The sequence below is a fragment of the Vulpes vulpes genome, chromosome 9 (genome assembly GCF_048418805.1).
Source record: "Vulpes vulpes isolate BD-2025 chromosome 9, VulVul3, whole genome shotgun sequence".
NCBI classification, from domain to species: domain Eukaryota; kingdom Metazoa; phylum Chordata; class Mammalia; order Carnivora; family Canidae; genus Vulpes; species Vulpes vulpes.
In genome coordinates this window covers 26518533-26534497 of record NC_132788.1, presented here as the reverse complement: position 1 = coordinate 26534497, position 15965 = coordinate 26518533, and the positions used below count along the sequence as shown (strand labels likewise).

Below are 15965 nucleotides of genomic sequence, written 5' to 3'. Positions count from 1 at the left end.
CAGAGGCTTGCATACAAGGTCAATGAGTAAAATAAGGAAAATAATGCATTTCCATAGAAGAGCAAAGGGTCATAGGAGGAGTAGCTAATTGAAGTCTACTTCTAGTTGGGAATATGATGTTTTATAATATAGGAAATGGACTCACAGCCCTTGCCTCTTCAATATGCCTCCAAACCAATGCAAAAAGCTCCTCCTAATGGCAGAAAGCCAGCCTGGTATCAGAGTCTAAATTTCATGTAGCAGTACAGTAAGTCACTGAGGTATAGCCTTTGGTTCATTCCATTGGTTGTCACATGTGTTCTTTGCCTGATTATTAGAATACACAAAAGTGCCATACAGTTCCAGTTTGACTACTTATGTGTATATTCTCTTCTTCAGCAGAAAGAAAGGTGAATGAATTCAGGCACTAAGTTTCTTTCTTTTTTTTTTTATAAATTTAATTTTTTTTATTATTTATTTATGATAGTCACAGAGAGAGAGAGAGAGGCAGAGACACAGGCAGAGGGAGAAGCAGGCTCCATGCACCGGGAGCCCAATGTGGGATTCGATCCCGGGTCTCCAGGATCGCACCCTGGGCCAAAGGCACGCGCCGAACCGCTGCACCACCCAGGGACTAAACCTTAATTCCAAATTTCAAAAATAGAGTAGACATGCCCTTGAAATATGTGTTTATGTATATATGTGTGTATATATATGTACATATATAGATATATATGTATAGATATAATTTTATTTAAAATTTTTTTAAAACATTCTAAAAGTGTAAAGCAACTTGAAAGTGAAAATCATGTTTTTAAAGGTAGTCTTGGGCTATATCATGGAATGTCTTTGATGTGATACAATGTAATTGGAATTTATTTTGTGATGATGAGGGAGCCATTACAGATTTCTTTTTTTTTTTTTAAGATTTTATTTATTTATTCATGAGAGAGACACACACACACACACAGAGAGAGAGAGAGAGAGAGAGAGAGAGGCAGAGACACAGGCAGAGGGAAAAGCAGGCTCCATGCAGGAAGTCTGATGTGGGACTCGATCCCAGGACTCCAGGATCACGCCCTGGGCCGAAGGCAGGCGCTAAACCACTGAGCCAACCAGGGATCCCCATTACAGATTTCTAATCAGGGTTGTATAGTGAATCAACACAACACAGCGAGTTGTTAAATAGATGGCGAAAGCTTAGAGACAGAGAACACATGAATTTATTGTTATAGTCTAGGTGGGAGATAGGATGTCCTTGACCAAGGCAGTGACAGTGGAGATGAATTACAAAGAAGGAAGTGGATACAGTACCATAATGTTTATCAAGCCCTGTATTTATAATTTAAGCTTCTGGTCTATGGCAAATCAGAGCAGCAATCTTAGAGTAATCTTTCTACCTTAGCTATTGATATGTACACTCAAAAATTTTACAGAGAATGAAGCTCAGAGAAGACTGGAGATATTCTATTGCCATTACAGAGAGCACCTGTTTAGCAGTCTTTGGCCAATCTGCTACTTCTCAGTGCCAGTGCAAAAGCTGTTACATCCATCTAATACACTGCTATGTTTAGCAGCAGAGCAAAGAATTGCTTTAGCATCCATATGGCAAATTGTGCCTTTAAATTGTTCATTACATTAGCCATCATTGGCCCGAAAAGTAAATGACAGTACTTGCAGATGTTTTCAGTGGTATGTTTTCTTTTAGATGTCCCTTGAAGAAGTAGAACATGCCTTTCAAATTCAGATATAGATAAAGGCAAAATGGCAAAGTACATCGCAAAGCCTTGGCAATTAGATTATTGCTATTCATACTAGGGAAAAACTATTCACAAGGCAAATCTCAAGCAAACAAACAGAGAAACCAACAAAAAAATAGCCCAAGATTTCATAGAAATAATTCCAAGAAAATTTTAACATAATGTTGTATTAAAATCTCACCCTTTTCAAAGACATAGAATTCAACTGAAAGACTCAATCTCAAAAAAAGGTTGTATTTACATCTATACACGTGAACTTACGTGTGTACATGTCACATGTATGTATGTAGTCATGTCACAAGGAGAGACATTATTTATTTATTTGCTTATGTTAAAGATTTTATTTATTTATTTGTGAGAGAAAGTGGGGGGAGGGGCAAAGAGAGAAGATGAGGGGGAATTCTCAAGCAGACTCGCCGCTGAGCATGAGGCCCTATGTGGGGCTCGATCACAGGACACTGAGGTAATGAACTGAGCTGAAATCAAGAGTCAGATGTTTGACTGAGCCATCCAAGTGCCCTTTATTTTATTTTTTGATTGACAAAAATAAACTTGATGACTTTAGATCCAGATTTAAATTATTTGTTAGATACTCGAAAAAAGTTTGAAATTTATGGCATAAAAATAGGATCCAGTTTCTTCTTTCTGTTCCCTTTCCTTCCATTTCCTTCCTGCAAATGCAGTCCTAAAGCCATTCAATCGGGCAACACAAGGTGGGCATCCGTGTTGGGATGGCTATGGGGAGCGTGGTAGACCAGACAGGATGAGAAGGACATCTGGGGAGAAGGGGTATATACACAGCACACACAGGATATTACAGCTAGAGGATGTTCCTATAGGGAGACAGCTGGTGTGGAGTATTAGAACCAGAGAAGGGTAAGGAGAGTGTCCACATGGGGGCATCTGGGCATGATCTGTCAGAGTCTGAATAGGAGGGACTCTAGGGCATTTGTGCAGGAGAGAGAGTGGCCAGTGACTGCAGACAGGGAGAATTATTATATATTGATCAAATAAATCATTATTTTAATGATATAGGGAGCCAGGTTTCTTACTGTCAGATGAGGAAGTTAAAATACGAAAACTCAGAAACTAGAATAAACCTATGGTATCAGAGATATTAGTATGAATCATAGTTTTCAAAGAGAAGTAAAGATAGAGATGTAAATTAATATACATATGAATATAAACATGTGTGTATTTATGCAAATGTGTGTATGTGTATAGATAAATCCTAGAATATATCAACTTAATCAGTTAATCAAAGTGAACATTAACAGTGATAGCAAAATTTAACATGGTCCATCATCTGATAAAATATAATCAGAACAAAGCACCACTTCTGTGATACTCCTATTAAGATGCATTACTTAAAATGAATCATGAAGAAAATTACTAATGCAAACTGAGATATATTCTGCTAAATAAAGGAATAATAATATATTTTCTAAATGTCATGGTCATAGAAAGCATGAAGTTTTGGTTCAGACTGAAGAAATTAAGGGGAAATAGTAAAATAAAAGACATGATTCTAAACTGGATCCTTTTGCTATGAAGTCATTGTTCAGGTAATTGATAAAATTTGAATGGGAGCACACAAATTGGGTGGTAGCAATATATTCACTTTTATTTCTTATTTCAATGGTTAGGATGTGACTAAGAGAACGTTCTTACTTGTATGATAAACTCATATATTGGGGCATCAAGTCAAAAACTTTCAAGTGGTTCAGGAAAAAAAAAATTGTGCTGTACTTGCAAATCTTGTTAATTTGAGAACATTTTAAATGAAAAAGGGAAATTACTACATAAAATACATTAAACACTAAAAATCAAGGAAAACATAAGATCTAGGGCATACCAATCTAAATTTGTGAGCATTTCATGTGAACATTTATAGTTTTAGAAAGACTTATCATTAAAGAGATTCTTCTGTTAAGATGACCTTGCATTATGTAAAACTGCAGGAGGAAACCTATATTTTTCAAAAAAATAAGTGTGAACTTTAATCAAGAATAATGTCTGGATAAATATAAATAGTTAAAATGGATAAAGAATATGCTAATACTTTTCCCTGAAAAAGAAGCCAGGTAGGAATTAAGTAATAGGTATACATGCCATCCTGGGGGATAGAATGTGTTTTTGCAGAATAAACTATTTGAAACCTGGATTTGTGATGTGAGAGAAAGGGATTAATATAGAGAAATATTAAAAATGAAAAAACAGAAACCATAAAGACATTGTGAAGGCAAACAATGGTATTTCTAGATAAAGAAAATAACCATTGGAGATTAAATTTTTTAAAAATGGCAAAAAGCAATAAATGTTTGGGAAGGATATGTAATTGGGTGATTCCTGAGAGAACACTTTCTGCCTGAATCCAAATTAGATGTAAGGGTTATCAAACAATAAGGTCAAAAGAAAGAAGTAGAATCCAGAAAAAGTTGGTAAAATGGCCTAGTTAAATAGAATTTTATTGTCTATGGATGTACATTTATTTGCTATCTGATTGTCTTTCATCCACTATCCTGCTTCTAGTTTCAAATGACTCCTAGATGCTTCTATTTCAAGATGGAAAGTTAAACATAGTTTTCTTTCTCTCTGAGGACATAAAATGATGTTAGCAAATAAAAATGAGACTAAACACATCACACAAAAGAAAATGGGAGGGAAGTCATAATTAGTTTGATAACACAAAATATAGAAGGCAGGAAAAAAAAAACAGTTGATCAATGAAACAGAGCAGAACCTAAAATAAATGTGCATTAGGACAGCATGAAGAAGGGAGCTAATGTGGTAGGACTGACCCAGGGAGGCACAGAGCTTAGGGTCCTCCTCTTCAAGAAAGGAGGTGGGAAGTTAAAAGGGGTCTGCAGGGAGAAACCAAAGGTACCTGTCTTAGAAGTTCCTTGCATCCCATCCATATTCCTACAGAGCAGGAATGGCTTGGGGTTTAGCCTGAAGACATTTTTGAAGGCATGGAAATAACTTTTTTTTTTTTTTTTTTTTTTTTTTTTTTACTTTTTGCAAACATAGTTCATTAAGGTGATTGGGAATAATATGGTTCTCTGAATCAATGCGGACTTTTAAAATGCTTTATTTTCCCATCTATACTGAGATATCATTGACATACAACATTGTTTAAGTTTATGGTGCACACTGTATTGATCTGATACAGTTGCATATTGAAATATGATCACCACCTTACATTTACACATCTCCACCATGCCACATAATTACTCTTTCTTTTCTACAGTGAAAACATCAATGATATATCCATTTAGCGACTTTTAAATAGCAACTTAGCAATTTTTAAAAAAGATTTTATTTATTTATTCATGAGAGTCACAGAGAGAGAGAGAAGCTGAGACTTAGACAGAGGGAGAAGCCAGCTCCATGCAGGAAGCCCTATGTGGGACTCCATCCTGGGACTCCAGGATCACACCCTGAACTGAAGGCAGACACTCAACTGCTGAGCCACCCAGGCATCCAAACAACTTAGCAATTGTTAATCATCCAGTATTAACTATAATCACAATGCTGTGCATTAGATTCTTAGAATTTATTCAACTTCTCTTATTTCTTCTCTTTGGAGAAAACAGAGTTCTGATACTACATTAAAACTAAAGCTGTCTGTATTTTGGCATCTGAAGGACTGAAAGATGCCAGACCATAGCCTAGTTGACACTCAACACTCATCTAAAGCACAGTTCTGTTCAGGGCAGGAATGTCTCTGTCAGATTTCCTTTTCTAGTGAAAAAAATAGCAGCAAATCATCTCCTTACACACACACACACACACACACACACTGCCACCACCAGACAAAACCTGTTATCGGCACCCAAATCAACTCAATCTTTCCTGAACTACAGAATATTTCTATCACATGTAAGAAAAGTAGCAGCCTAAAGAGAGGGAACAAGATCAATAAACATAACTATTCCTGCAGGAAGAGAAGAGGGATCATCGGGCAGAAAAGAATAACAGAAGAGGTGAAATGCATGAATTAAGGCATTAAATAAGAAGTTGAGTTAGTGCAATGGAATCTTATCGTGCCATTTTTGTAAAAGGCAATTTTTTTGGAGTGTTTGCTTTAAAGAAGTACAAGTGTACATAAGAGCTGTTGAGGCAAGGAAGTGCTCCTTTTCATCACTAATATATTTAGACAATTGAATTTTTTTCCCAGTTCAGGCACCTGTTTCTTACTACTGTTGTAAACAAAACAGCTAAACATACAAAATAGCACCTGCCTACCAACCTGTAACACAGTCTGAGATGTCACATTCAAGGAAAATAGTTTAGGATAAAGAGGACTGTGAAGATACCAAGACATAATCGCAGAGTTAACATCTTCTGACACACTCCAAATGATGCCAGGTGAAACATCAGAGTCATTTACAGAACAAATCTGAACAATCCTCCCTAAATATAGAGGAAAAAGACAAAAGGGTAAAGGGTATGAGTGGGAGTATGTTAGACGCAGATGAAAAAAGATCAGATTTTTTTTTAATTTTTTTTTTATGATAGAGAGAGAGAGAGAGAGAGAGAGAGAGGCAGAGACATAGGCAGAGGGAGAAGCAGGCTCCATGCACCGGGAGCTCGACATGGGACTCGATCCCGGGTCTCCAGGATCGCGCCCTGGGCCAAAGGCAGGCGCCAAACCGCTCTGCCACCCAGAGATCCCCCCAATTTTTTTAAATAAAGAGAGCTGTTTTGGAGAAGAACTCAGAGCCATACTTTAAAAAAAATAAGAAAAATATGAAGAGTTAGAAAAAAATAGTCTACATATAAGGAAGCAAAAATCAAAATAGGATTTTCAGTTTTTTATTATAATAGTAAATGTCAGTAGGCAATGGCACAATATCTGCAGACTTTGCAGTTAGAATTCTGTAGCTTGATAATTGCATAATGTTACTTTCATGTCAAATGTATAAACAAGAGATTATTGTATAATACTATTCAGTGATAAAAAGAAATGAGCTATGAAACCACAAGGAGACATGGAGGATCCTTAAAAGTATACTGTCATTCTGAAAAGTCTTCACACTATAGGATTCTACCTATATGACATTCTGAAAAAGACAAAACTCTACAGACACTAAAAAGATCAGCGGTTGCCAGAGATTTGGGTGGAGACAGAGAGTGACATTCATAGCTGAAGCACAGGGGATTTTTAGGGCATTGAAACTTCTGTAAGATACAATAATGATGGTTATATGTGGGTTATTCATTTGTAAAAACCCACATAAAGGGATGCCTCGGTGGTTCAGTGGTTGAGCATCTGCCTTTGGCTTGGGGCCTGATCCGAGTGTCCTGGGATCTAGTCCCACATTGAGCTCTTTGCAGAGAGTCTGCTTCTCTCTCTGCCTATGTCTCTGCCTCTCTGTATGTCTATCATGAATAAATAAATAAAATCTTTTTAAAAAAACCCACATAAAATGTATAACATAAAATGTATAACACAAAGCGTGAACTCTAATGTAAACAATGGACTTTAGTTAATAATAATAACACATCATTATTAACTGTTGATGAATAATTAATAGTTAATGTTAATTCATAAGTTCTAACTAATGTACCATACTAATGCAAGACCTAAACAATAGGGAAAACTGGTGGGTGAGAGAGATGTGGAAATTCTCTGTACTTCCCAACTGATTTTTCTGTAAACTTAAAACTGCTGTTTAAAAAGTCTAGAAATTTAAAAAAGGAAAATAAAAAAAGATAGAAAAACCAGAGCTCAAAAAGTGTATCTATCAACTTATTCCTGTTCTGAAAATGAAGAAAAAAAAAAGGGTGTTTTATTCTATCTGTGTGAAAATGAAGAAGAAAATGAAGGGAAAAAAAGGGTGTTTTATTCTATCTGTGTGTGTGGAAAGAGAGGAATAAAACTTGAAGAAAAAAGAAAGAAAACTTGAAAACTAAAAGAAGAGTCAGATAAAAATATGAATTCAAGAAACTTCTGGGGGTCCTCCCTTAAATCATTTGGCCCTCCAAGTCGGTAACATGATAGGATCGTGTGTTGACCACTGGCTCTACAGGCTGTGTGGTCCAGGCTATAGTGAGGTGTGCTCTCTCTCCCAAATGGAAGTGCCTCTTCCATTTCTGCTTTCCCCTAGATAGGAAGAGTTCTAAAAAGAAAGGATTTCAAATTCCAGGGAAGAAATAGTGTTGCCTGACTATTATTTTCATCTTTCAAAATGGAAATAACTATTTCTACACATGTCATTCCTGCTCTCTAAGACCAAATTTTTGAAATAATGATTTGTGCAAAACTCTAATATTTGTCGAAGGATTAACAAGTTTTGTGACATTGGAGCTTTACTTGCTAATTCTTTTTAGCAGGCTCTCAGATTATTTATTTATTTATTTGTTTGTTTATTTGTTTATTTATTTATTATAGGGAGGTGGGCAGAAGGAGAGGGAGAGAGAATGTTAAGCAGGCTCCATGCTCAGTGAGGAGTGCAAAGCAGGGCTCCCTTTTACCACCCTGACATCATGACCTTGAGATTATTTATGACCTGGGCTGAAATTGAGAGTTGGATGCTTAACCAAATAAGCCACCCAGCTACCCCTACTCAGATTATTTCTAGACCTTATTGTTATTATTAAGTGTATTCTTTATAATAGTTCAAGAAATCATTATATTAAGCAGAACAAGATATGATCTAGATTTGGAATTGTTTTTGTACTCAAATTATCCTAAAGGCAAAGAGATTTTTTTTTGAGAAGCCTGATTCTTATCAAAATTTAATATGTTACAAGGATTCTGAAGAGGAAGAGAACAATTGAATAATACCGAACAAGAAAGATAATGTTTAGTGAGTTAGGCATTTAAATGTTTTAATTTCTATCAATATTTATTTTTATAAGTAGCTAATAGTTATATTTAATTTAATTACTAAGATAATTTTTGATGGAAGAGGCTGTCCTATCTATGCTTGGTGCCAATTTAAGGAGTTTTAAGATAACTATTTATTACTATTTTTGTGTGTTATATTTTAATAATTTATTTAAAATATTTAATCTTAAACAGGTCAGATTTTTTTAAAGGTATAGGTTGTTTTAGAAAAATGTGACATAAAAATACAAATTGGGGGATCCCTAAGTGGCTCAGCATTTTAGCGTCTGCCTTCAGCCCAGGGGGTGATCCTGGAGTCCCGGAATCAAGTTCCATGTTGGGCTCCCTGCGTGGAGCCTGCTTCTCTCTCTGCCTGCATCTCTGCCTCTCTCTCTCTCTGTGTGTGTCTCTCATGAATAAATAAATAGAATCTTTAAAAATATATATAAATAGTATCATAATTTGCCTTAAAGAAAAATGTCTACATCTAGATATTTTTGTTAGCAGTATATAAAAGAACAAAGTCAAAGTAACATTTTAATAAAGTCAATTTATATTGTTTCATAGTTGTTCTCCACTATAGTCTGCAAGATACCTTGATGTATATGTACTTGTAAAAACAATCATAAATTTGAACTCAGTATTTCAGAAATAAATTTCATAATAATTCATTTGAGCTGGAATAGTTAACATAATTTTAAATGTTGATATTTTGAAAGGTGAAAATACTATCACATTAGTAATATACTTTGTATTTCACTGAGATTGAAGCTAATGAAATTGAACATTCTCACTTATTCTCTGTAAATTGTCTGAGAGGATCAATACTGAGATTTTGTTTTTCTCTCACAAAATTTGTAAATCCCTGAGAGAATAAACCCCCGAGAGTTTTTTTTCCGATGCTTTTATATTCTGAATACACTTGCCCATTGCCTGAGCAATTATCCAGGTAAATCATCTTCTACTTATAGAAATAATAGAAATAGAATAGAAATAGAAAAAATTTCTATTAATAAAAATGTTATTTTTATTAACATATTAACATTTTAATCTATGAAGATGAGAGGACTAAATCAATTAAGTTATTGTAATATATTGTTACATCTGTTTTGGCGAATTCCCACCCCTATTGTTTTTTTTTTTAAATAAAATTACTTAATTTTGCTTATTAAGGAAAGAAACAAGAACAGACTAGTGGAATATCTGCTACTGATATTCATGTCTCTAAAGCCTTAGAGTATTAATTTCTTGTCTGACAAATTGAGAGGTGGAGTATATATATAATACCCAGTTTAAATTAGTTTATTTGATTAGCTAGGTAAATTCCTTTAAAAAAAGATAAACAATGGGAAAAACAATCAATATGGCAGGTGAGGGAGACATGTATTTTTAGTCTTGTGAGCTACTACACAGAAATACTGAGTGGAATGCTACTAGAACAGTTTCTCCACACTTTTTATGAGCTTCTTTCTTAAAGAGGGGTAGTGGGTCCCTAGGTACCTGACAATAGAAGGGCTGACCTTCCTTTCTGTCTAATCATCTTCTGACAGATCTTGGATTTAGTTTGTTAGTATATAAAACCTCAAAAAATATTTAAATATATTTTATTTATTTCCAATATTAGGCAATGAAATGATGGTCAGATTATCATTTATTTTATTCAACGAAATGACACTCACTTTTGAATGTGCCTAATTTGGGGACGAGGCTATGAACTACCCCAGAGACAACAATATTTGACTCTAGCAAGAGGTGAAAAAACAAGAGTGTTAGCTAAGAATTAATCCATTAAGGTATCCTTTTTAAAGACTGACATGATTTATGGTAATCAAATGAGCATCCACTTGCTTTTCTGATACTCAGAGTATAAGATATCTTGAAAAATCTTAAAGGAGAGAAATCCCCCCTCCCCTTTCTTTTCTATTCCTTTAAAGGCACTGGGAAGTAAAAATTGATTCTCCTATACACAATTAAAAAAATATACTAACTTCTAAACTGGGTTTGGTTATCAGCTAGTTTTTAGAAGTATATTTTTATTTTAAAAAATCAGCACTTATTTTAAGAAAGACCAAACCTTTTCAGTCCTTTCCCAGCCTCACACATAAATAGAAATATTAATCACATTTAAGATGATTTAAAATTTCCTTTGTTAAATAATTGAAATGATAAAATAAAAGTAAATTTTCCAAGAGAGTAGCAAAGGCACAGGTGCTATTTTGTGGTAACTCACCTGCATTTTTATCAAGATATCCATTGAGTCTGTTTACGTGATTTTTAAAAACGTTCACATACATTTAAAAACTGAGTACATTTTCCTCATTAGTTTTCAGTGAAAACAAAGCAATACTTCTGAATCACTGAATAGAATCACCATAATGAATCCAATAATTACTGATTATGTTTCTTGCTGTTTACTCATATGACAACTGAATATTTTTCAAGATCCATTCAAAGTTAGTTTTCTACCTAATGTCAGGCATACTGCTTTTCCTCATTTTGTAGAAGATCCTCATAATGTCAAAAACTCATTTCATTTGTGTATGATATCTCTTAAGCTGTACTATTTTCTCACAGCTTACATTTAGTGTTCTCCTCTCATGTAGTTAAAAATATTTATGGTTGGGGCACCTGGTGGCTCAGTTGATTAAGCATCAGACTCTTGCCTTCAGCTCAGGTCATGATCTCAAGGTCATGAGATGGAGTACCCCCCCCTACAGCCTGGCACTGAGTATGGAGCCTGCTTCGGATTCTCCCGCTCCTTCTCCCTCTCCCTCTACCACTCCCACTGCTCATGCTCTCTCTATCTTTCTAAAATAAATAAATAAACAAAATCCTAAAAAATATATATATATATTTATGTTCAAAAAATATAAAAATAAAGTAAAAATATTACAGTCAAAATGCTTAAAGACAAATCAAAGCATGCAATCTATGGGTCAAAATCATTTTAAAATTGAAGCAATTCATAATTTTTACTTAAGAATTATCAACAAATTTTACTATTTTTTTCTCCTGCTATCCATTCTTGGCTTTTATTAGTCTTTCTAAACAATCCTTAAACAACTGCTAAGCAATTCTTTTTCTTTTTTCTCCCATAAAAACAAATTCAGGGAAAATAATTATAGACTACATTGTATTTCCTTTCTCTTTTAAGAATGAAAATAGCTTAACTGAATCTCATGGAAACGGTAGGTATTCTTATAATTTGGATTATTTTCTTTTTTGAAATAGAATAATATCCCAGAGATATTAAAGAAGTATGAGCATGGAAGTAGCTTTTTAATCTTTTACCCTAGGACATATCATGGTTCTGAAAAATCTACATATGACCTGTATAAAAATGTTGCTTATCACTATATTAAATAGAAGATTAAAAAAGAGTACATATGAATTGGCAATTACACTCTTTCCTATAAATTTAGGTAAAACATTTGGTAGATGGAATAATTTTTTAAATGTTATCAGTCGTTTTTAGTTATCCAGACCCTTCCCAGTACAAAAATTCAACAACTGTTTGGTTCCCCACAATATAGAGTCTTGCTGTGGGGAATTTAAAATATGGTTATTACCAGATTTAAAGAAGCTTCCTTTCCAGTGACTAGGAGTATATTGTAGGAATATCTACAAAAAATAATTTCCTAAAATGAATCATCATGACACAAGTATTATAACAAAGAAAGACAAAGAAACACTATTGGTCCAAAGAAGATAATTTCAGAGAGCTATTAACATGAGAATAGATTTTTTTTCTCTCAAGACATATCTATGATACCACAGTACTTGGAAGATTACTGGAAATTAGCATGAGAATTTTTGGTGGAATTAATCTGAAGATTTATCTTGTTAAAGCATATTCAGAACACATTTCACATAGAATAGTAAACAGAACAATTACCTTTAAAGTTGGGTCTAATTCTTGCATCATATCCTGATGTTCTCCCCATTAATTTATCCAGAAAGTCAGAAGGTGACATTGGAGCACTTCGAGATCTTGCACTGTCTGTTTCCTTTGTTGCAACCAAGCTATAAATGAGAACATTCAGATTTTACCAAAAAACGATAACAAAGTCTTCCTAATAATTGTCACCATAAATAGCAAATAAAAATGGTAAGCAAAAATACCTTTTAAAACAAAAAGGAAAACTTTCTCTACTATATACAGTGAATGTTATCATAATGACAGATAGGTCTTTATAGATCTACAGTCAGTATTTATTAGGTTTCACATGTATTCAGCCCAAAGATCAGAGGTGACATTATCTTGTGGTAAGTCTGGAAATAAAGGCATTTCCAAATTAGTAGGCTTTCAAAATTTGTAGTTACCCAAGTTTGACTTCTAATTGTAATTTTTAGTTAAAAGTGTCTTAGGGATTCAGGCATAAGAAAAAAACAGAAAATTAAGCTGTGAGATATAATTCTTACTGCTCTTATTGAGGGAAAAGCATCACCTTTCAACTTTTGAGAAGTCTTCTCAATGGTAATAAAACTTCTGTCCTACAGATTAAGCAGTAATGTTCTTTTCTTCAATTAGAGGCTTCCTTTATTAGTAATATACCCAGTTAAATTCATTCTGCTTTCACTTTATATCATTCATCTACAGCACCTTTTATTCGGATCTAAAATTTGTGCATTAAGATTGAGAAATCACCATCAATGTGATCAGTGCACCTGGTTATTATACAATAAGAATGTGTGTCCAGGAAAGTAAAGAGTTACTGTACTTTTTTTTCATTCAGACATTTTCTGCTTTATGCAGCTGCTCATCCTAGAAGCACAAAAGTGTCGCTGCACCCCATCCAGCTCCTCATTTACCTAGGCTGGTCCACAGAAGGCCAGGGTCTGCTTGTTAAGATCAAATAATTCTTTTTATCCATAGAGCTTTGCTCAGGGAAGTGCAACAGACTTCCTGAGCACACATGTGTTTGAAACTGATATATTCTAGCTGATGTTACTTCCTGGAGATTGTCAGTCATCAGATCCTCCCAGCTCTGTCACTCAACTCAGAGCATTGCCAGGCCCTGAGCCTCTGTGGTCACAGCTTGAACTCAGCAGTATCAAATTCCTCCTGCCAGAATTTTTAATAAGTGGTGAAAATGGGTCTTACAGCCATCACTGTTGAATTGTCTACCACACACAGAGGCACAATTTTAAAATCCAATATCAATCATAATGTGAGATTGATGTTTCTGAAAGTGGAGGATCACAGCTAACAGCATCCATTAACTATTGTGCAGCTCCAAAGTTTCTATCTAGTTCTGGACATTCTAAGCCACTTATCAGCCCAGCGGCTCTCTTTCTGACTCTCATGCTTTTTGCCTGACAAGAAGTTTCTCTTCTCCCTATTGTTTTGGCTCCACATTATTTTGTAACCTTTTACCTCTCATTATTACTGGTCAGTTGAACTCCCTGTCACCCAGATCTCTGAAAAGTTTATTCCAATGTAATAATAATGATGATGATGATGATGCTGATGATATCATAAAAAGACCACTACATTCTCAATAACTCTAGAACTTCCTCTACCATCTGGTTTTAAGTAACTTTCACCTGTCCTCTTAAGTAGTATTTCCTTATTTCCCATAGCCCGAGAACTCTCATAACTACAGATTTCTGCTTCTAAACCATTCCCCACATTTCTTTTACAAAATCCTTCCTTTCGGTTATCAGAAAATAAACTTCTACATTCTCCTAACAACAAATAAACCAATTTACTTTGACCTGAACGAATTATACCCTTTGCTTCACCTTTTAAAAAACGATAGAATACTATGTATGCTAAACTGACAATCCCTCACATTTTGCACTACATGGGGAAGATAATTCTAGATTATCCAAATTAGCCCTGTGTGCAATGACCTGTATTTTTATAAAAGAGGCAGAGGCATATTTGACTACACACAGGAGGGGGAAGGCACTGTGACCAGAGAGGCAAAGAGTATTAGAGTGATGTGCATAGCCAAGAAATACCAGCAGTCAACAGAGCCAGGAAAAGGAAGGAACACATTCTCTCTTCTAGAGCCTCTGGAGGGCACTCGGTCCTACTCACACCTTGTTTTGGTCCCAGTGAACTGACTTTAGACTTCTGGCCTCTGGAACTATGGAAGAATAAATCACTGTTGTTCGTTGTAATTGTTATAGCAGTCATAGGAAGTAAGCACTAGCCTTCCAGGGAGTTTTTCATTTAGTTATTCCACTTTTTTTTTTTTAATTTTTATTTATTTACGATAGTCACATAGAGAGAGAGACAGAAGAGGCAGAGACATAGGCAGAGGGAGCAGCAGGCTCCATGCACCGGGAGCCCGACGTGGAATTCAATCCCGGGTCTCCAGGATCGCGCCCTGGGCCAAAGGCAGGCGCCAAACCGCTGCGCCACCCAGGGATCCCTATTCCACTTTTTTGTTGTTGTTGTTATTCCAGTTTTCAACTCGAGAACTGCTCTTTTGTTCTTCTTTGTATTTTCTATCTCTTTGTTGGTATTTTGCATTGCAGAGATATTATTGTCATACTTTATTTTTAGTTCTTTGGACAGAAGGCTCTAGTTTTTTAAAAATGTATTTAAAATAACTGGTTTAAAGTCTGGGGCACCTGGGTGGCTCAGTGGGTTAAGCAGTTGACTCTTGATTTTGGCTCAGGTCATGATCTCGGGGTTGTGGGATTGAGCCCTGTATCAGGCTCCAAACCCAATGAGGAGTCTGCTTCTCTCTCTCCCTCTGCTATTCCCCATCCTCTCTAACATAAATAAATAAATCTTTAAAACAAACTAGTTTAAAGTCTTGTTTAGTAATTCCACTGTCTTTGCTTTCTCAGGGAAGATTCTGTTGATTGCCCTTTTTTCCCCTGTGTATGAACCATACTTTTTTTTCTTTAAATATCTCATAATATTTTTACTGAAAATGGGACATTTTAAATAATATAGTATGGTTACTCTCTAAATCATATTCTCCCTCCTTCCTAGGATTTGTTGCCACTGTTTTTTGTTTTTGTTATTTTTTTTCTTAAATTGTCCTTTCTGAACTAATTCTGTAAAGTCTACATTCTTTATTGTGTATGACTATAGAAATATCTGTGTGGGTGGCTTAGAAATCACCTAAAAATTGGACAGGGATTTTCTTAAATTCCTAAAACCAATAAATCCCCCAGTATTTTCTGGAGGCTCTGTGTTTATGGGGTCACACCTTCAACACTGAGTCAGCAGTTGACAACTCTGCCTTCACCTTGATTTGCCATTTGCACAGGGGTTCAAGGCCAGCCAGTGTTCAGAACTTAAGGTCTTCTCAGGTCTTTCTTGAGTATGCACACAACGAACTCTATGTATATTAGTTTGCTAGGGCAGTCTTAACAAAGTACCACAGACTGAGTAGCTTAAACGACAGAAATTAATATTCTCACAA

General features: G+C 35.1%; 1 protein-coding gene across 2 annotated transcripts in view; it reads right to left on the bottom strand.

The window, feature by feature from the left end:
- The window catches only part of GLRA3 (glycine receptor alpha 3), a 183714-nt gene that overhangs the window by 133871 nt on the left and 33878 nt on the right, over positions 1 to 15965 (bottom strand). For both annotated transcript variants that reach the window (XM_026017550.2, XM_072719654.1), the window contains exon 2: positions 12470 to 12597. In XM_026017550.2, coding sequence (XP_025873335.1) covers positions 12470 to 12597 — 128 coding nt within the window. The remainder of the gene's footprint in view (positions 1 to 12469; positions 12598 to 15965) is intronic.